The sequence below is a fragment of the Delphinapterus leucas genome, chromosome 6 (assembly GCF_059928025.1).
Source record: "Delphinapterus leucas isolate spDelLeu-1000000601 "Yukka" chromosome 6, BTC_Dleu_Yukka2, whole genome shotgun sequence".
Lineage (NCBI taxonomy): Eukaryota > Metazoa > Chordata > Mammalia > Artiodactyla > Monodontidae > Delphinapterus > Delphinapterus leucas.
Genome location: NC_143134.1, coordinates 68,718,842 through 68,740,571, shown reverse-complemented (window position 1 = coordinate 68,740,571; position 21,730 = coordinate 68,718,842). Strand labels below are relative to the sequence as shown.

Sequence of the window (21,730 nt, the reverse complement as noted above, 5' to 3'; positions counted from 1 at the left end):
AATAGTGGTGCAATGAATATTGTGGTACATACCTTTTTGAATTATGGTTTTCTCAGGGTATATGCCCAGTAGTGGGATTGCTGAGTCATATGGTAGTTCTATTTTTAGTTTTTTAAGGAACCTCCATACTGTTCTCCATAGTGGCTGCATCAATTTACATTTGCACCAACAGTGCAGGAGGGTTCCCTTTTCTCCACACCCTCTCCAGCATTTATTGTTTCTAGATTTTTTGATGATGGCCAGTCTGACTGGAGTGAGGTGATATCTCACTGTAGTTTTGATTTGCATTTCCCTAATGGTTAGTGATGTTGAGCATCCTTTCATGGGTTTCTTGGAAATCTGTATATCTTTGGAGAAATGTCTATTTAGGTCTTCTACCCATTTTTTGATTAGGTTGCTTGGTTTTTTTCTTTTTTTTTTTTTTAGTTTCCCTTGCTGTGCAAAAGGTTTTAAGTTTCATTAGGTCGCATTTGTTTATTTTTGCTTTTATTACCATTACTCTAGGAGGTGGGTCCAAAAGGATCTTACTGTGCTTTATTTCATAGAGTGTTCTGCCTATGTTTTCCTCTAAGAATTTTATAATGTCTGGACTTACATTTAGGTCTTTAATCCATTTTGAGCTTATCTTTGTGTATGGTGTGAAGTAGTGTTCTAATTTCATTCTTTTACATGTAGCTGTCCAGTTTTCCCAGCACCACTTATTGAAAAGGCTGTCTTTCTCCATTGCATATTCGTGCCTCCTTTATCAAAGATAAGGTGACCATATGTGCATGGGTTTATCTCTGGGCTTTCTATGCTGTTCCATTGATCTAAATTTCTGTTTTTGTGCCAGTACCATACTGTATGGATTACTGTAGCTTTGTAGTAGAGTCTGAAGTCAGGGAGCCTGATTTCTCCAGCTCCGTTTTTCTTTCTCAAAATTGCTTTGGCTATTTGGAGTGTTTTGTGTTTCCATACAAACTGTACATACAAACTTGTTCTACTTCTGTGAAAAATGCCATTGGTAATTTGATTGGGACTGCATTGAATCTGTAGATTGCTTTGGGTAGTATAGTCATTTTCACAATGTTGATTCTTCCAATCCAAAATCATGGTATATCTTTCCATCTGTTTGTATCATCTTTGATTTCTTTCATCAGTGTCTTATAGTTTTCTGCATACAGGTCTTTTGCCTCCTTAGGTAGGTTTATTCCTAGATATTTTATTCTTTTTGTTGCACTGGTAAATGGGAGCGTTTCCTTAATTTTTGTTCTGATTTTTCATGGTTAGTGTATAGGAATGCAAGAAATTTCTCTGCATTAATTTCGTATCCTGCTACTTTACCAAATTCACTGATTACCTCTAGTAGTTTTCTGGTGGCATCTTTAGGATTTTCTATGTATAGTATCATGTTATCTGCACACAGTGACAGTTTACTTCTTCTTTTCCAATTTGGATTCCTTTTATTTCTTTTTCTTCTCTGACTGCTGTGGCTAAACCTTCCAAAACTATGTTGAATAATAGTTCTGAGAGTGAGCACCCTTGTCTTGTTCCTGATTTTGAGGAAATGGTTTCAGTTTTTCACCATTGAGAATAATGTTGGCTGTGGGTCTGTCATATATGCCTTTTATTGGCTTTTTTATTTTTTATTTTGATTAAAAACTCTGGAGAGTTTTTAATCATAAATGGGAGTTGAATTTTGTCAAAAGCGTTTTACTGCAACTATTGAGATTATCATATGGTTTTCTTTTTCTTTTTTTTTTTTTTTTTTTTTGCAGTACGCAGGCCTCTCACTGTTGTGGCCTCTCCCCTTGTGGAGCACAGGCTCCAGACGCGCAGGCTCAGTGGCCATGGCTCATGGGCCTAGCTGATCCGCGGCATGTGGTATCTTCCCGGACCGGGGCACGAACCTGTGTCCCCTGTATCGGCAGGCAGACTCTCAACCACTGCGCCACCAGGGAAGCACTAGCATATGGTTTTTATCCTTCAGTTTGTTAACATGGTGTATCACATTGATTGATTTGCATATATTGAAGATTCCTTGCATTCCTGGGATAAACCCCACTTGATCATGGTGTATGATCCTTTAAGGTGCTGTTGGATTCTGTTTGCAGTACTTGGTTGAGGATTTTTGCATCTATGTTCATCAGTGATGCTGGCCTGTAGATTTCTTTCTTTGTGACATCTTTGTCTGGTTTTGGTATCAGGGTGATGGTGGTCTCGTAGACTGAGTTTGGGAGTGTTCCTCCCTCTGCTATATTTTGGAGAGTTTGAGAGGATAGGTGTTAGCTCTTCTCTAAATGTTTGATAGGATTCTCCTATGAAGCTACCTGACTCTGGGCTTTCGTTTGTTGGAAGATTTTTAATCACAGTTTCAATTTCAGTGCTTGTGATGGGTCTGTTCACATTTTCTATTTCTTTCTGGTTCAGTCTTGGAAGGCTGTACTTTTCTAAGAATTTGTCCATTTCTTCCAGGTTGCCCATTTTATTGGGATATAGTTGCTTTCAGTAATCTCTCATGATCCTCTGTATTTCTGCAGTGTCAGTTGTTACTTCTCTTTTTTCATTTCTAATTCTGTTGATTTGAGTCTTCTTCCTTTTTTTCCTGATGAGTGTGCCTAATGATATCTCAATTTTGTTTATCTTCTCAAAGACCCAGTTTTTAGTTTTATTGATCTTTGCTATTCTTTCCTTCATTTCTTTTTCATTTATTTCTGATCTGATCTTTATAATTTCTTTCTTGTAATAACTTTGGGGTGTTTTTTGTTGTTCTTCTTGTTTCTTTAATTGCTTTAGATGTAAGGTTAGTTTGTTTATTGAGAGTTTTCTTGTTTCTTTTTTTTTTTTTACATCTTTATTGGAATATAATTGCTTTACAATGGTGTGCTAGTTTCTGCTTTATAACAAAGTGAATCAGTTATACATATACATATATTCCCATATCTCTTCCCTCTTGCGTCTCCCTCCCTCCCACCCTCCCTATTCCACCCTTCTAGGTGGTCACAAAGCACCGAGCTGATCTCCCTGTGCTATGCGGCTGCTTCTCACTAGCTATCTATTTTACCTTTGGTAGTGTATGTATTTCCATGCCACTCTCTCACTTTGTCACAGCTTACCCTTTCCCCTCCCCATTTCCTCAAGTCCATTCTCTAGTAGGTCTGTGTCTTTATTCCCGTCTTACCCCTAGGTTCTTCATGACATTTTTTTTTTTTAGATTCCATATATATGTGCTAGCATACAGTATTTGTCTTTCTCTTTCCGACTTACTTCACTCTGTATGACAGACTCTAGGTCCATCTACCTCACTACAAATAACTCAATTTCGTTTCTTTTTATGGCTGAGTAATATTCCATTGTATATATGTGCCACATCTTCTTTATCCATTCATCCAATGATGGACACTTAGGTTGCTTCCAGGTCCTGGTTATTGTAAATAGAGCTGCAATGAACATTGTGGTACATGACTTTTTTTGAATTATGGTTTTCTCAGGGTATATGCCCAATAGTGGAATTGCTGGGTCATATAGTTCTATTTGTAGTTTTTAAAGGAACCTCCATACTATTCTCCATAGTGGCTGTATCAATTTACATTCCCACCAACAGTGCAAGAGTTTTCCCTTATCTCCACACCCTCTCCAGGATTTATTGTTTGTAGAATTTTTGTTGATGGCCATTCTGACCTGTATGAGAGAATATCGCATTGTAGATTTGATTTGCATTTCTCTAATGATTAGACATTCTTTCATGTGTTTGTTGGCAATCTGTATATCTTCTTTGGAGAAATGTCTATTTAGGTCTTCTGCCCATTTTTGGATCGGGTTGTTTGTTTTTTTCGATATTGATCGGCATGAGCTGCTTGTAAATTTTGGAGAATAATCCACTGTCACTTGCCTCATTTGTAAATATTTTCTCCCATTCTGAGAGTTGTCTTTTCATCTTGTTTATGGTTTCCTTTGCTGCGCAAAAGTTTTTCAGTTTCATTAGATCCCATTTGTTTTTTTTCTCTTTTTATTTGCATTTCTCTAGGAGGTGGGTCAAAAAGGATCTTGCTGTGATTTATGTCATAGAGTGTTCTGCCTATGTTTTCCTCTAAGAGTTTGATAGCGTCTGGCCTTACATTTTGGTCTTTAATCCATTTTGAGTTTATATTTATGTATGGTGTTAGGGAGGGTTCTAATTCCACTCTTTTATGTGTAGCTGTCCAGTTTTCCCAGCACCACTTATTGAAGAGGCTGTCTTTTCTCCATTGTATATTCTTGCCTCCTTTATCAAAGATAAGGTGACCATATGTGCGTGGGTTTATCTCTGGGCTTTCTATCCTGTTCCATAAATCTATATTTCTGTTTTTGTGTCAGTACCATACTATATGGATTACTGTAGCTTTGTAATATAGTCTGAAGTCAGGGAGCCTGATTCCTCCAGCTCTGTTTTTCTTTCTCAAGATTTCTTTGGCTACTTGGAGTCTTTTGCGTTTCCATACAAAGTGTGAAATTTTTTGTTCTAGTTCTGTGAAAAATGCCAGTGGTAGTTTGATAGGGATTGCAGTGAATCTGTAGATTGCTTTGGGTAGTATAGTCATTTTCACAATGTTAATTCTTCCACTCCAGAACATGATATATCTCTCCATCTGTCTGTATAATCTTTGATTTCTTTCATCAGTGTCTTATACTTTACTGCATACAGGTCTTTTTTCTCCTTAGGTACGATTTTTCCTAGATATTTTATTCTTTTTGTTGAAATGGCAAATGGGAGTGTTTTCTTAATTTCACTCTCAGGTTTTTTATCATTAGTGTAGAGGAATGCGAGAGATTTCTGTGCATTAATTTTGTATCCTGCTACTTTACCAACTTCATTGATTAGCTCTAGTAGTTTTCTGGTAGCATCTTTAGGATTCTCTATGTATAGTATCATGTCATCTGCAACCAGTGACAGTTTTACTTTTTTCTTTTCTGATTTGGAATCATTTATTTCTTTTTCTTTTGTAATTGCTGTGGCTAAAACTTCCAAAACTATGTGGAATAATAGCGGTGAGAGTGGGCAACCTTGTCTTGTTCCTGATCCTAGTGGAAATGTTTTCAGTTTTTCACCATTGAGGACAATGTTGGCTGTGGGTTTGTCATATATGGCCTTTATTATGTTGAGGAAAGTTCCCTCTATGCCTACTTCCTGTAGGGTTTTTATCATAAATGGATGTTGAATTTTGTTGAAAGCTTTCTCTGCATCTATTGAAATGATCATATGGTTTTTCTCCTTCAATTTGTTAATATGGTGTATCACATTGATTGATTTGCGTATATTGAAGAATCCTTGCATTCCTGGGATAAACCCCACTTGTTCATGGTGTATGATCCTTTTAATGTGCTGTTGGATTCTGTTTGCTAGTATTTTGTTGAGGATTTTTGCATCTATGTTCATCAGTGATATTGGTCTGTAGTTTTCTTTCTTTGTGTCATCTTTGTCTGGTTTTGGTATCAGGGTGATGGTGGCCTCGTAGAATGAGTTTTGGAGCTTTTCTCCCTCTATTATATTTTGGAAGAGTTTGAGAAGGACAGGTGATAGCTCTTCTCTAAATGTTTGATAGCATTCGCTATGAAGCCATCTGGTCCTGGGCTTTTGTTTGTTGGAAGATTTTTAATCACAGTTTCAACTTCAGTGCTTGTGATTGGTCTGTTCATATTTTCTATTTCTTCTTCGTTCAGTCTCGGCAGGTTGTGCATTTCTAAGAATTTGTCCATTTCTTCCAGGTTGTCCATTTTATTGGCATATAGTTGCTTGTAGTAATCTCTCATGATCCTTTGTATTTCTGCAGTGTCAGTTTTTACTTCTGCTTTTTCATTTCTAATTCTATTTATTTGAGTCTTCTCACTGTTTTTCTTGATGAGTCTGGCTAATGGTTTATCAATTTTGTTTATCTTCTCAAAGTACCAGCTTTTAGTTTTATTGATCTTTGCTATCTTTTCCTTCATTTCTTTTTCATTTATTACTGATCTGATCCTTAGGATTTCTTTCCTTCTGCTAGTTTTGGGGTTTTTTTGTTCTTCTTTCTCTAATTGCTTTAGGTGTAAGGTTAGGTTGTTTGTTTGAGATGTTTCTTGTTTCTTAAGGTAGGACTGTATTGCTATAAAGTTCCCTCTTAGAACTGCTTTTGCTGCATCCCATAGGTTTTCGGTTGTTGTGTCTCCATTGTCATTTTTTTCTAGGTATTTTTTGATTACCTCCTTGATTTCTTCAGTGATCTCTTGGTTATTAAGTAGTGTATTGTTTAGCCTCCATGTGTTTGTATTTTTTACAGATTTTTTCCTGTAATTGATATCTAGTCTCATAGCGTTGTGGTCAGAAAAGATACTTGATATGATTTCAATTTTCTTAAATTTACAAAGGCTTGATTTGTGACCCAAGATATGATCTATCCTGGAGAATGTTCCATGACCACTTGAGAAGAATGTGTATTCTGTTGTTTTTGGATGGAATGTCCTGTAAATATCAATTAAGTCCATCTTGTTTAATGTGTCATTTAAAGCTTGTGTTTCCTTATTTATTTTCATTTTGGATTATCTGTCCATTGGTGAAAGTGAGGTGTTAAAGTCCCCTACTCTTATTGTGTTACTGTCGATTTCCCCTTTTATGGCTGTTAGGAGCACCTCAATACATAAGGGAAATGCTATGTTGGGCACAGAAATATCTACAATTTTTATATCTTCCTCTTGGATTGATCCCTTGATCATTATGTAGTCTCTTTCTTTGTCTCTTGTAATAGTTGTTATTTTAAAGTCTATTATGTCTGCTATGAGAATTGCTACTCCAGCTTTCTTCTGATTTCCATTTGCATGGAATATCTTTTTCCATCCCCACACTTTGAGTTTGTGTGTGTCCCTAGGTCTGAAGTGGGTCTCTTGTAGACAGCACATATATGGGTCTTGTTTTTGCATCCATTCAGCCAGTCTATGTCTTTTGGTTGGAGCATTTAATCCATTTACATTTAAGGTAATTATCAATATATATGTTCCGATTACCATTTTCTTAATTTTGGGGGGTTTGTTATTGTAGGTCTTTTCCTTCTCTTGTGTTTCCTGCCTAGACAATTCCTTTAGCATTTGTTGTAAAGCTGCTTTGTTGGTGCTGAATTCTCTTCGCTTTTGCTTGCCTGTAAAGGTTTTAATTTCTCAGTCAAATGTGATTGAGATCCTTGCTGAGTAGAGTAATCTTGGTTCTAGGTTTTTCTCCTTCATCATTTTAAATATGTCCTGCCACTCCCTTCTGGCTTGCAGAGTTTCTGCTGAAAGATCAACTGTTAACCGTATGGGGATTGTCTTGTGTGTTATTTGTTTTTTTTTCCCTTGCTACTTTTAATATTTTTTCTTTGTATTTAATTTTTGATAGTTTGATTAATATGTGTCTTGGTGTGTTTCTCCTTGGATTTAACCTGTATGGGACTCTCTGTGCTTCCTGGACTTGATTGACTATTTCCTTTCCCATATTAGGGAAGTTTTCAACTATAATCTCTTCAAATATTTTGTCAGTCCCTTTCTTTTTCTCTTCTTCTTCTGGGACCCCTGTAATTCGAATGTTGGTTTGTTTAATATTGTCCCAGAGGTCTCTGAGACTGTCCTCAATTCTTTTCATTCTTTTTTCTTTATTCTGCTCTGCAGTAGTTATTCCCACTACTTTATCTTCCAGGTCACTTCTCCATTCTTCTGCCTCAGTTATTCTGCTATTGATCCCTTCTAGAGAATTTTTAATTTCATTTATTGTGTTGTTCATCACTGTTTGCTCTTGTTCTTTTAGGTCCTTGTTAAACGTTTCTTGTATTTTCACCATTCTATTTCCAAGATGTTGGATCATCTTTACTATCATTATTCTGAATTGTTTTTCAGGTAGACTGCCTATTTCCTCTTCATTTGTTTGGTCTGGTGGGTTTTTGCCTTGCTCCTTCATCTGCTGTGTGTTTCTCTGTCTTCTTATTTTGCTTAACTTACTGTGTTTGGGGTCTCCTTTTTGCAGGCTGCACGTTTGTAGTTCCCGTTGTTTTTGGTGTCTGTCCCCAGTGGCTAAGTTTGGTTCATTGGGTTGTGTAGGCTTCCTGGTGGAGGCAACAAGTGCCTGTATTCTGGTGGATGAGGCTGGATCTTGTCTTTCTGGTGGGCAGGTCCACGTCTGGTGATGTGTTTTGGGGTGTATGTGGCCTTATTATGATTTTAGACAGCCTCTCTGCTAATGGGTGGGGTTGTGTTCCTGTCTTACTAGTTGTTTGGCGTAGGGTGTCCAGCACTGTAGTTTGCTGGCCATTGAGTGAAGCTGGGTCAGAGTTAGAGATCTCTGGGAGATTTTCGCCGTTTGATATTACATGGAGCTGGGAGGTCTCTTGTGGAGAGGTGGCTCTGCCACCTCAGAGGCACAGCCCTGACACCCGGCTGGAGCACCAAGAGCCTGTCATCCACATGGCTGCTAGTGTTGGAGGGTCTCCTGCTGAGGTTGGGGGAGGCTGTGGCTCACCATGGGGACAAGGACACTGGCAGCAGAAGTTCTGGGAAGTACTCCTTGGCGTGAGCCCTCCCAGAGTCTGCCATTAGACCCACCAAAGAGCCCAGGTAGCAATCATCACTTTTTTTGATGCACAAACTATGCCAAATTTGCCCAGCAGGAGACCCTTCAAAGGGGCTCCTGTGTCCTTTTGACACAATCTCACTAATATTTTAATGACTCACTGCTTTATGGCACAACAAGGTACTCAATGTTCTCTTCTACTTTCCCAGCCCAGATCTAGAATCCTGGCTCCTTTTAGTGGAGAAAGTATGTAGAAACTATGATATGGGCACACTGATATTGCTAATTCAAATTTAACACTACAGGGATTTTCCCTTCTTCTTTTATTTTATATTTATATCTCCTTTTCCCTGCAGTGAAAATCCTATAACACCAATACATTTGTTTTATCCCATAGTATAGCAAAAACAATCTCAGAATTTCAATACCGATATTTCCACTAATAACAAACCCAGAAAGTAAAGTTTAAGATTTCTTTACAGTTCTTTTTGTCCTCTCACTATATTTCTAGTATAGATATATATTCAGAATATGATGTTCAAATTTTACTGAAATCATTATTTTCTCTATGTGGCTATGTTATCAATTTTATACTGAGTTAGCCACAGTTGTTTCTGTTTGTTTTCAAGTTGAGACAATTGAACTAATGTTATATGTTAATCCAACAGAAGCCTGAAAAGTGAAGCCTAAAATGAAGTATTCAACCACCAAAATTTCCCCAGCAAAGATGAACAGCTCAGCAGGCAAAGCCTTGGTAAAATCTCCCAACTTGAGAAGTAAGGACTTAAGCCTTTCTGATTGTTTTACACACCATTTTTTACCTGTTACCAAATCTTTATTATTCCAATGTTTATACATTCTACCTTACCAAAAACTACTAAGAATACAAGAGCTGAAATTGAAAGGGATGGCTCATAAATGTGTAACACAGTCAGTGCTGTTTTGTTTTGTTTTGTTTTTTGCGGTACGTGGGCCTCTCACTGTTATGGTCTCTCCCGTTGCGGAGCACAGGCTCCGGACGCGCAGGCTCAGCGGCCATGGCTCACGGGCCCAGCCGCTCCACGGCATGTGGGATCTTCCCGGACCAGGGCACGAACCCGTGTCCCCTGCATCGGCAGGCGGACTCTCAACCATTGCGCCACCAGGGGAGCCCAGTGCTGGTTTTAAACAGACTATATCTGGCCAACTTTTGCTTATTTGATATATCACAGAACAGGAGTGGCTCAGATGACTTAAACCTGCTAATAGTGATAAACGTAATTATGGTCCTTCATATTAACCCCTTCTCTACCCATACTTCCTGCCACCAAATCCCAAAACGTTTTTCCCAGATTTCCTAACAAAAATTTAAACGGACCCACTTTTATTCAACAAACATTTATTAAGACCTTTGGTATATCAAGCTTGTGGTCTTGACTTGAGACTTCTGATAAAGGAGAGAATAACAAGCAAATATATTTGCATAATCCAGGACCCAAATAAAGCAGAATTGACCAAATGATGCTCAAGTCTGTCCAATTGCAAACTCAAAGGGTTTGGAATAAGTTGAAAGGTAACTAAGTCAGGTAGTAGCCTTACCTTTAAGATCAAAGGACTATTAACATCTTTGATTCTTAAAATTACTTATCCTAGAAAAGAATTATGCAAATTTATTCTCATGTTTTACATTTGAGAGCAGTAACACAAAAGAATTAACAGAGCTCTGGTGGACCAGAAAGAAAATACAGCATGAGAAATGGTAGTGGGGACTGGCATATCTTTGTCCTTTTGTGCTCTTCTGCATTTCCCTGAACATTTTAGGCCAGAAGAGAAAGCAGTATTAAAGAATATCATTTCTGTCTCCCTGAGGCTCTGGCCCACCCATGCTCTTCTTTTGTAAGTAGGAAAACCAGTAATTGGACTGCGGTTTCTGAATCACCAGGAAATCACAGCTAAGTTAGTTCTTTTATTTATGTCTGAGTCAAAATGCTCCTTGCAGGAACAGTGACTCATTAGAAGTGACTCTGTGTCCCCAAATTCCCTCTTAATAAAAAATGAATTTTCTTTGTACCCTAGGAGATGTGGGCTCTATGTAGATACTGGAATGAGGGAGGGAGCAGGCTGGAATATACATCAGAGTTTCTGGCATTGATGGAAAATGAAAATGTAACCCCACCTGTCAGGGTTCAGTGGCCCTAACTGTTTATTTACACCATTCAGAGAAACAATGATAAAGATAATCCCAAATCTCATCGCATTATTTTTATGGTTCCTTAGCAGATTTTCCCTTCCAACAATATTGGCTCAGTTTAATACTATAATTGTCATTATTTAAACACTCCTGGCTAAAATTTCAACAGATACCTGTGTGGTGTGTGACAGGTATGAACTGCTTTTCAAAACTCAAGGTGCAAGAAATGTCACAACTTATTTTTCTAAATAAACTGCTCTGAGCCCCCAAACAACAAAGTTCATTTTAATTCCTTCTCCTCCCCTGGGCTAGCAGGATCTTACACAATCACAAAGCCATAAAACGCAATACCCAACCACTACAGGTATCCATACAGTCAGGTCCCACATGAGTTCTGGTCAGCACCAGGGCATTTCACCTCTAGTGCCAACAGGGTACGGGACTTCATGAGCTAGAGGAAAATCTGCAACAAATGAGCCCATATCCCTACATGACAATAGTTGAAGGTAGAACTGAGTAGGGATCACCCCCTTTAGTTTGCAGCTCTCCAAAGAAGATCTTCTGTTACAGTGAAGGAGCTTTCACTTTATCCTGTGGACAGTAGGGAACCAACTGAAAATGTTTAATTGAGGAAAAACAAGACATTTTTATTTTGGAAAGACCATGTTGGTGGTAGTGAAGATAGAGCAAGCAGGCAAGAGTAGAAATAGAAACTGATCAGAGGTCTACTGCATTCATCTTAGGGGTCTGGTGATGAGGGCCTGACCTAAGATGGCAGAATGGAAAGACTAAAATTCAGATACGTTCAGAAATTGAAATCAGTAAGGTAAACCGAATAAATTGAAGGATAGAGAGAGGGGAAAATGGATAATTCTCAGCTTTCTGATTTAAAAATTGGGCAGAAAATGGCAGATAGAGGTACTGTTTTTAAAGATAGGGAATTATGGAGGAATATATTGGGGGTAAAAGATAAAGAAGTTGTTTTTTTATTATGAGTATATTTGCATTTGGGGTATGTGTATGTCATTCAGGTAGAGATGTCCAGAATTAAGAAGGCTCTACACAGATAGAAATAGACATGCTTTAAGGTAACTTTAGTCAAAATGCCCTGTGGCATCAAAATTTCTGTAGAGAAAGAGCAACAGATATAAAGCTCAGGAGACAGACCAAAGGTAGAGTTACAGTTTGGGGAGTCATCAACATAGAAAAAGATGATTGAAGTCATTGGAGCAAGCAAGATTGCCCAGAAACAAAGCCTAGAGTGAGAAAAAAAGGCAAAGGACAAAACCTTCAGGAACACCAACGTTTTAGGATCAGGCAGAGAAGGAAGAACTAACAAAGAGACAGAGATGGACTGATCAGAGGGAAACAAGGAGAATCCAAGGAGACAGCTGATACAACAATAAGGGAAGAAGGCTTCAAAGAAGGAAGTGGTCCCCAAGTCAAACGCAACAAATGGGTCAAAGGTAGTAAATAGGGCAAAGAGACCTTGGTAAAATTAGTGTTTGGGGAAAAAATGAAAGATGAAGTGATTCCCTTCTGTAGTTCCTGTCAGCTGTGGTCTGGCTCTACAAAAAGATTTCCAGGCCCATTCCCATTTACTCACCAGAAATGCCTGAGGGATTTCATCATGCAGTTGCTATGATGAAACTGCTTATGAGAATTTCCTTAAAAGCCATATAAATACACTGCCCTCAGATATCAAGCAGGATGGAGACACAGGAAATGGCAACAACCTTTTCATAAGTTTGAGCTGGCTTTTTGATCCTAGTGGAACACTCTCTTCTACAGAGTTCCTATGGCCATGACAGCTTCATGCTTTCCTCCCAAGAACACAACCCTCACACCACAGTTTCAGCTGCCCCGAATACCAAAGTATACCTTCTTCCAAACTCTCCCAATGTAAAGTATTTTAAATACTTCAAAAAGTCATCCCCCAAGGAATTATACCTAGTGTTTGTCTCACTAGATGCTAGCCCTTACATTCACATATTTAGCCCTCAATTCTCTTTTTCTACATCCATAATATTTCCCCAGTGCTATGACCCTCACTTCTAACTACCCAAGACCCATATCCTCCTCCCCAAAGAGTCCACTCTCAATATTAGACATACCTGGCATGGGATACCTCATGGGATGCTACACATAATGAGAAGCATACAGGAATGAGCATGCTTACAGCATCATCTTATGCCTTTTAACTCTGAAGAGACAATGGGATACAGTATAGTGTAAACCCTGACAGGTGGATTTTGTTTTTCTATTTTGTAATGCAAGTGCCCGACTTAAGCTTTGATTGCTGAGGCATGCACTTCAAAGAGGTATCCACTTCAAAGAGGCATCTACTTCAAAGATGGCTATCTCAAATAAATACATGGCCAGCCACAAGACTAGATAAAGAAAAGGAGATCTTGCTTGATTTTCATAACTGGCCATTTGGACTACTTTCTTTTTTTCTCTTCCCACACTTTAAATTCTTGCTTTTATGTTTTAAATTCACCAATAAATAGTGAGCTCTTGCTATCCTAGGCTCCCACCCTCAACCCCAATAAAAGCAGAACCCCACGCCCATGTACCCTCTCTACCTGTGACTTCTCTGTGGGGTCCCAGATATGCAGTGTAATTTACAGATCCTATAATTAATTAACCTTTATTTCTTCAGTTTCCTGATGGTTATTGCTGAAGGTCATCTTGCAATCATAATAAGAACCTTAACAGCCAGTCCAAAAACAACATTGGTTATTGACAGGCTAAGACCAGCACAAAACATGCAATTAATGACATATTGTATTAAATTAGTTGTCAGGAGACCAAATTCAGTGTTGGCTCTGGCACAGCTTTGTAAATTACCTTTGCACTATATAAATGTGAGATACTGTAGCTGACATATCTGTATTATAAAGGAATATTAGGGATTTCCAGGGTGAATGAGTATGATTTAATGGCCTTTCCCTGTTCAGACAGTTGAAGATACTTAAAGGTAGATGCCCATCTGAATTGGAAGTAAGATATAGATAATTCAAAACAGTAACTAACAAAAGTTTATTCCACTTAACTTTGAAAAGCATATTAGGAAGGCAAATCTTCTTGAGAATAAAAAAAAATCATAGAATGGATCTCAAATCACAAGGAATTATTTTCATTTTCTGAATTACTGTCAATAATTGAAATTTGGCTATATTGCATAAATTGCTTGATAATTCATTTACTATAATGTTGGAAATTGAGATCCTATGACTCAAGTGTTTCTTTTCTATTTGACTTTGAAAGGCTTTTTATGATTTCCAAGTGACAAACTTAATGTTTTATTTGAGATTTTAATTTTTATTTGGATAAATGAAATCAGAATTACTGAATAACTGATATTTTTTTTACTTCAACTGATTTAATTTCAGTTTGCATTTTGCTATTCCCTAAAGTTGTAGTGTAGCATTTTTTTTAGATGGAGGTAGATGGAAGCATAGCTTTGATATTAGACACACTTGAGTCACATCTTCTCACCAGACCTGTAACCTTGGGCAAGTGTCGTGAATGCTAAGAACTTCAAATCATCATCTGTAAAGCAAAGAGAATAATACCTACCTTGCAATATTATTTGTGAAGGGTTAAAGGAAACAGTATGTAGAATTATCAGCACAGTGCTTGGCCCACTGTAGACACACTAATATTTGACAAGGGAGTCAAAAATACTCAATGGAGAAAAGATGGTCTCTTCAATAAATGGTGCTAGGAAAACTGGATAATAACATGTAAAAGAATGAAACCTAACTCCTATATACACCACTCACAAAAATTAACGCCCAATGGATTAAAGACTTAAATGTAAGACCTGAAACCACAAAACTCCTAGAAGAAAACATAGGCAGAAAGCTCCCTAACATGGTTGGCTATTTTTAGTATCAATAACCTTTATAGACTATAGTCATCTCTCCAAAATTATTAAAAGTATACTCTAGATAAGTAGAAATGATTGTAGATTTCATATGATCAAAGAGCTCCCCCTCAGTTAGGCAAAAATTGCTATATGTTGGATGTAGATCCACACTCCCTTAAACCAATTTTGAAACCAAAATCTTTTCTAAAGATCTAAAGTTTTTTGTATCTCGTTTGACAGCAAAATATGACCTGAACTCATTTGACAGCTAAATCCTGACCTGAACCACATGAGGTCTTTATTTATTTCACTTTATGTAAATTTTCCTGTTTCACTATAAAATTATTAATTTTTTATTATGAGGTGCTGCCCTAGTCCCTGCTGGGTGTTCTAGTTATATACAATATATGGTCTACATGACAATCTTAAAATCTAATAAACTCTGAATTTTGAAACACAACTGGCCCCAAGGTTTCTGATAAGATACTGTGGACCTGTAGTTGCTTTCTTGGTCTGGTACACTCAGGGTTTGTAAAAGGATAAAGATGGATGGAATGAAATGGTATCACAATTTTTTCAATTGCTCAGAATCCCAACAGAAGGCTGAAGAATTTTGCCCCATGGTCTTTATGCAGCTACGCTCTGGCCTTAAAATAGAAAAGAAGACCTGTTACTTTAGGAAAGAAACCACCAAAAGGCATTCACCAAGAACAGGTAAGGAGAAACTGCATTTCCGGATAATTTTTCAACATAATGATGGGCATCTATTTGCCTTCACTTACCACATCAAGATACATAATTTTTTTCCTCATCCAAATTCCTTCTGGAAAAGAGTAAGGATGATGAACTATTTTTTAGCCATTTTCAGAAGGGCATATAGAGTTTTTAATAGCATGGGAGAAATGGTTATGCTATAATATTAAGTAAAAACAGAGGATACAAAATTATAAATATATTTACAATATTTTTATTTTTTTCATTTAAAGGAAGTAAACTAAAATGAATAGTGGTTGCCTTTTGGGTGTTGAGACCATGGGTGACTAGTTTTCTTTTGCCTGGACTCCAGTGGGTGTGCCCTATTGGGATATAAGTGTATAGGAGGTATTGATTCCTTCAGACCATGGGGTGACTGAAATCCTGGGGTCATTCATCATTGTCAGCAAGCAGCCTCGACTGGAAATCCTCAAAGGAGAGATGGGAGAGGGGTCTGCACAGAGTAAGGACTGACAGTCCAGCCTTATTCCTACACCTATCCTGCAGCTAAAACGTACAAAGAGAAACATCTGGTATTCGCTGCCTGTCAGGAGCTGGAACACCTTGGACCGTCTGTGAAGAGCTTCGCCTTCGATAAAACTAGGGTCCAGAAATATACTACAGCAACTGGTCTTCCAAGTATCAAAGGTAAGACTGGTCACAGGGGTGGTGTGAGGGTGAGGAGGGAGGTAAGACACGGACCTTGGAAATGCCACTCCAGGAAGCAGCCCCAAGTCTACAATTTCATGTAAATATATCAGAAACTTCTGTCCATTTGTTGCTGATGTGCCCATGTAGTGGTATCCAAACTAAGTACAGGGTAGTTGCTCTAACAATGCATGTGCGTTCTATAGTTAGCATTCCATTATTATTTTGAAATGCTTGCTATGGATTGGAATTTCATATACATTATTCCTGAGAAAAATACATTATCCTTTAGGGGAAAAACCACATTATCTCCCCGAGCTTCAACATTTTGACAATGAAAGAAAAGGAAGAGCTATTATATTTTTTAAATATAATTTCAACTCAAGTATTTTAAGTAGTTGTTAAAATGGTTTTAAATTATATCACATACTTGTGCAAATATTCAATATTTAATATTCTTAATTTTTTATATATTATTTTCTTTAGCATAATTCTATACTATAAAGAAAATATGATTTTTTTCCTCCAGGACCTATATATGTAGTCTCTAAATCTGCTCCAGTTTACCCCAACATGCTGTAGAAATATTACCATTTTCTATGTGTGCTCGTATATTAAAAAAAAATTGAGAGTACTGCTTTAAGTGTCACTGTTATTTAGCCAGAAGACAGAATCAGGCTCACATCTGCATTCTCCAGGACTGTTGAAAGTCTCTGAGTAACTCCATGCTTTACAGATGGGTATTCACTTATCCATGTCTATCAAAATACAGCCCCTTCTTGCCCATAGTTCCCTAGATCATGTGGAGTCAGGAAGCAGAGGTTTCCTCAGGCAAACTCTATAACTTTTCCAGCTTCTTTCTCCCCACTAAACCCTCCCATAAGCACACTAACATGGCCTACCATGGCCTTCATGCAGGATGCTAGCATCTTTAATCCCATTCAGGTGGCACACCTCAGCCTTTTAGCTACATTAAGCTTGTGCCAGAGGCTTTCATCTATCCAACAGTGATGGACAAAGTGCAGCTCAAATTGCAGAAACAAACACAACCTATTGAGAAAGCTTTTTTTTAATTTCTAAAAGATTTTTCATGGAAACAAGGTTTTTGAATTCTTAATGACAAGATTTTTACTTGTTACAGAACATTCTGCTTCCCTGAGTACATACAACAATCAATACATTACTTTTGTTTTCGAGGATGGAAATTATGAGATCTATGTTGAAGACTTAGGAAAAGACCAAGAGAAAGGTAGAATATTTCCTTTTGTCTTTAATGATATAATGATGACTAGTAAAGTAAAAAAATAAATTTACCAAACCATAAACAATAGATTAACTCAGACATGGCAAATAGATTTCATGCTATGTGCTAACTCCAATGCATTGGCAGGGGATGCTTGAATATTACTATATTGAGGAGGATTCAGAAGCTTATTCATGGGGCTTCCCTGGTGGCACAGTGGTTAAGAATCTGCCTGCCAATGCAGCATTGGCAGGGGATGCTTGAATATCACTATATTGAGGAGGATTCAGAAGCTTATTCAGGGGGCTTCCCTGGTGGCGCAGTGGTTAAGAATCTGCCTGCCAATGCAGGGGACATGGGTTCGAGCCCTGGTCCGGGAGAATCCCACATGCCACGGGCAACTAAGCCTGTGTGCCACAACTACTGAGTCTGCGCACTAGAGCCCGCGAGCCACAACTACTGAAGTCCATGCGCCTAGAGCCCGTGCTCTGCAGCAAGAGAGGCCACCGCGATGAGAAGCCCGCGCACTGCAACGAAGGGTAGCCCCTGCTCGCCACAACTAGAGAAAGCCTGTGCAGCAACAAAAGCCCAAAGCAACCAAAAATAAATAAATAAAATAAATTAAAAAAAAAAAAAAAAGCTTATTCAGGATTCATCAGGGGAGAAGGATGATATTGAGAAGTGGTATCTGTTGTGAAATGTGGAAAGAGGTACCACATATATTTGCTATCGCTAAATTATCTACTAGGTCTTTCCAGCTTTATCAGTATCACTAAAGTATAAACCCTACTAAAAGAATATACCAGTGCTATGAACAACATTTTAAATATTTTAATACCAACATTGTTGGAGAATTCCTCAGAATATATTTATGCATTTTTAAGACCTTTCTCAAAACCACAGAAGTTTTGCTTTTATTGATATACAATAAAAGAAGAGGATGTTTTCTGATGTTATATATATGTTGAAACTGAACCATTTGATAAAATTGTATCTCACCAAAGGGATTTTATGCATTCTCTTTCAGACAAGGTGTTACTCCGTTACTATGATTCCCAATTCCCCTCAAGTGAAACAGGTAATTTCGAAAGCTGGGTAGCTCTAGTGCTTGAATTCCTAAATTTAGGGTAAAGACAAATCCAAAAATGCTCCATGGGAAAGGAAAGCAGTCGCAGAAGGTTCTCTCCAGCCCAAACTCATGGTAAAAATCTTGGATCTAAGATTTTAAACGGATATACTCCATCTCATCCATTTTGCAGTTTAATAATTAGGATAAAGGTTTGGCTACATTTAACAGAGATTCAGAATAATAGTGTCTTAAGTTATACAAAACTTTATTTCTGTTTTAGCCAGGGCTGGAATGGCAGTTCTGCTCAACAGGTTGCCCAGACCCAGCTCCTTTTCTCTTTGTGGCTCTGCCAACATCCACATGGTTCAAGATTCCTTGCCACCATGAAAATATCCATTCAGCAGGACAGAGGAAGACAGATGTATTATTTGAGTTCTATTTCCCTTTAAGGACGCAACCTGGAAGTTGCACCTGACACTTCTATTCACCTTATATTGCTCAGAACTTAGACATATTGCTACACTTAGCTACAAGAAGGCAGGCTGGGAAACATTCTATTATTACACAAAAAGAGGAGTTGGATATTGGGGGACAACCATCAGTGGCCTTCTATGCAGACAGGGAAGCTGACAACTAGAGCAATACCCATGAGACTCACAATTCTACTAGTATTCTAATAGTATATAAGAAAACTAACCTCTCTCCTAAGGGGACTTAGAATTACCCCTTACTGTCCAATGACTCTTTAGTTTCATCTGGGTACAAGTATTTCTAAGAGATGTGTTGTTGAATGAAATAATTATTTTATATGACATCTTGGACTCTTTTCCTGGGTGTTAAATTCATTTAGATTAAAATGAGTTACAATTCTTAACTTTATAATTTGCATTTTTTAATTGCAAGAAGGTGGTGGTGATCATCGGAAGTTAATGGTAAACCTGAGCCCCACAAAAGACAAAGATTTCTTGCTGCATGCCAACAGTAAGGAGCATTCTGTGGAGGTAATAGAAATATGCACCTAACTGTCATGACTGACTCTACTCATCTGTGCAGATTTGGGGTACTTTGAAGAAGTTGTTTTGTTTGTGCTATTGTACATAAAACAAAATCAGTTATGATTAATAACTTGCTTCTGGAACATGGAAGGGAGTGAAATGGCATGTGTAGCCTTGCTACTGAAAGTTTGATCTCTGCCAGCAGTACAGCATTGCCTGGGAGCTTTTTAGAAATGTAGACTTTCAGGCTCCCTCACAACTGAATCGAAATCAGCATTTTAACAAATCTCCAGGAGATTCATAGGTACATTAAAGTTTGAGAAGCACTGCTATATAGAATGACTCGAATCCTTTCTATTTGGCTGTAGGAACTACTATGTTCTTCCAGGAAGTATTTCCTTGTAAAATACGGTTTTCTTAGGCAATTGAAAAACTAATTTTATACTCTGAGACTGCTAAAGGGAGAGTCATAAACATTTCCATATGCCAAGATATATAGATAACATAATAATCTACATTTTAATCATAGGATTCACTGCATTGTCTTCTTCAGTTAGTAAATAGCAGTATTATATTGGTCATGATGAAGAATTATAAACATCTTGAGGAACAAACAAGCCAAAGTGGACACAAGGAAGAAAACATTAAAGTATAATATAGAAGATAAATTATATAAATATATAGAGCTAACAAATATAGCCATGCAAGGTATTAATATAAACTCTGGATGGTAATCAGCATCTCCCTTAACAAAACATTCCTAAGTATATATAATAGTGTTTGGCATATATAACTACTCAATAATAAGTGCTGACCCCTACTGAGCTTTATTATATACCAAGAAGTGTGCTAAAGGTTTTACAAGTACTATCTCATTTAATTCTCACAATAACTCTCTTATGAAGTTATTGTATTGGTTAGGTTTGCTGTGTAACAAACCATCCCTAACACTTAATAACTTAAAATAATAATCATTTCTATCACTCATGTATCTGTGGGTAAGTTGGGAGTTGACCGATCTAGAAAACTGGCTACACTAAAAAACTGAGGCTTGAAAGGTAAAGCAAAGTGTCCAGGTCTCAAAGATACTACATGGCAAAAGAGAAGTATGAATCCAGAAATACTGCATCCAGATCCAGTCATTCTAAGCCATCATGTCTCTCAAAATATACTATCAGTGAATCAAATCAAATCCCCCTACTTTGGCCCTCTGCTCATTTCTTCTCCACCTCCCATCCCCTTCTCAGTAAGCAGGCTTGCTAGAAATATCAAGTTATGAATAATTATTCTCCTTTAGTTTCCAATACAGGGATGTAAAGTTGACTCTGGACTTCCAACTCACATATTGGTTACTTTCTCTCTTGTCTTCCTCAGCTACAAAAATGTGAAAACCAATTGCCAGAACAGGCCTTCTTTGTCCTTCATGAGGAGACCTCCCAATGTGTTTCATTTGAATGTAAGAGCAATCCTGGAGTGTTTCTAGGAGTAAAGGATAACCACCTAGCTCTTATTAAACGAGGGGAACACCCTGAGGATTCAAATGAAGAGAATACCATATTTAAGCTCTCAAACTTAATATGATGGAAAGCTGCAGATCTTGGGTTGAGTAGTCCAAACAGCTACCACTGGAGAAAGGATAAGCGATAAAGAGACAGATAACATGAAGGGAAATGGAATGTTTAGTATGCTGAGGAATGTTTTCCTTATTATGTATAAAAATGTTTTTTATAATCCTTCAGTTCTGTTTTTTATTTCCCTCTGTATCACTGCATATTCAGTACAAGTATTGGTATATTAAATAGCATATTGGTAAAGAGATTTGCCAACATTCTGAAGAGATACAGCCTGACCTTTACATTTTTCCTCTTTCAGTCCTGAAAGAACTTCTTCATATTTTGAGCTGAGACCTCTGGGGAGAAGCAAAGGGACTGATCCGCAATTTTGCTTTAGACAGGGATCAATTTAAAGAGCTATATAGGGACATAATTTTCCCTCGTTCCAAATAATAGCCTCAAACACTAGAGCCACTAATAAAAAAGACAACTGGAAGCTACACAGATTTACCATGTCACAACTGGAATAAAACACCAAGCTTGTTTGTAAATACTGAAACTTCAGATGCCTATATAGTTAGACAGGTAATATAAATATGTGAAAAGGCAAGGATAATTTAAAAATTAAGGAAAACAAATCTAGTATTTTAAAAGTGAATAATTTCACCTCTAACTCACTTTTAAAATTCTGACTTTTATAGACTGAGTTAACTTTAAGCAAGGCATTCTTACATTAGAAAGTGAAATAAATTTTAGTTCAGACATGAAATTGAAATTATTAGGAATATCTAACAAACTAGAATATTTTTAAAAGCACTGAGCCACAATATATGTTTGGGCATCCAAGTATCATGGGTTCCAAGTACCATGGGTTCCAAGTACCATGGTGTGGACATAAGTC

General features: G+C 37.5%; 1 protein-coding gene across 4 annotated transcripts; it reads left to right on the top strand.

Moving 5' to 3' along the window:
• Nucleotides 1-9,209: 9,209 nt before the first annotated feature.
• Nucleotides 9,210-21,188, top strand: IL33 (interleukin 33). 4 transcript variants are annotated; one of them, XM_089913229.1, is made up of 6 exons: nucleotides 15,157-15,282; nucleotides 16,043-16,055; nucleotides 17,094-17,218; nucleotides 18,240-18,290; nucleotides 19,185-19,282; nucleotides 20,651-21,188. In XM_089913229.1, the coding sequence occupies exons 1-6, from the start codon at nucleotides 15,189-15,191 to the stop codon at nucleotides 20,855-20,857; spliced, it is 588 nt and encodes a 195-aa protein (XP_089769355.1). In that variant the 5' UTR covers nucleotides 15,157-15,188; the 3' UTR covers nucleotides 20,858-21,188. The 4 variants fall into 4 exon arrangements, with proteins under 4 accessions (XP_089769356.1, XP_089769355.1, XP_089769354.1 ...); XM_089913228.1 differs by lacking the exon at nucleotides 16,043-16,055 and adding an exon at nucleotides 15,844-15,969 and having other exon boundaries at nucleotides 17,111-17,218; XM_022573441.2 differs by lacking the exon at nucleotides 16,043-16,055 and adding an exon at nucleotides 15,829-15,969 and having other exon boundaries at nucleotides 17,111-17,218.
• The last annotated feature ends 542 nt before the right edge of the window (nucleotides 21,189-21,730 follow it).

What these genes read in the sequence shown, in the direction of transcription:
- IL33 (XM_022573441.2), top strand. Translation starts at nt 15,189, where the DNA reads ATGGTCTTTATGCAGCTACGCTCTGGCCTTAAAATAGAAAAGAAGACC. An exon ending in AAGGCATTCACCAAGAACAG is followed by an intron (nt 15,283 to 15,828) that starts GTAAGGAGAAAC and finishes CCTATCCTGCAG; the next exon opens with CTAAAACGTACAAAGAGAAA. An exon ending in ATTCCCCTCAAGTGAAACAG is followed by an intron (nt 18,291 to 19,184) that starts GTAATTTCGAAA and finishes TTTAATTGCAAG; the next exon opens with AAGGTGGTGGTGATCATCGG.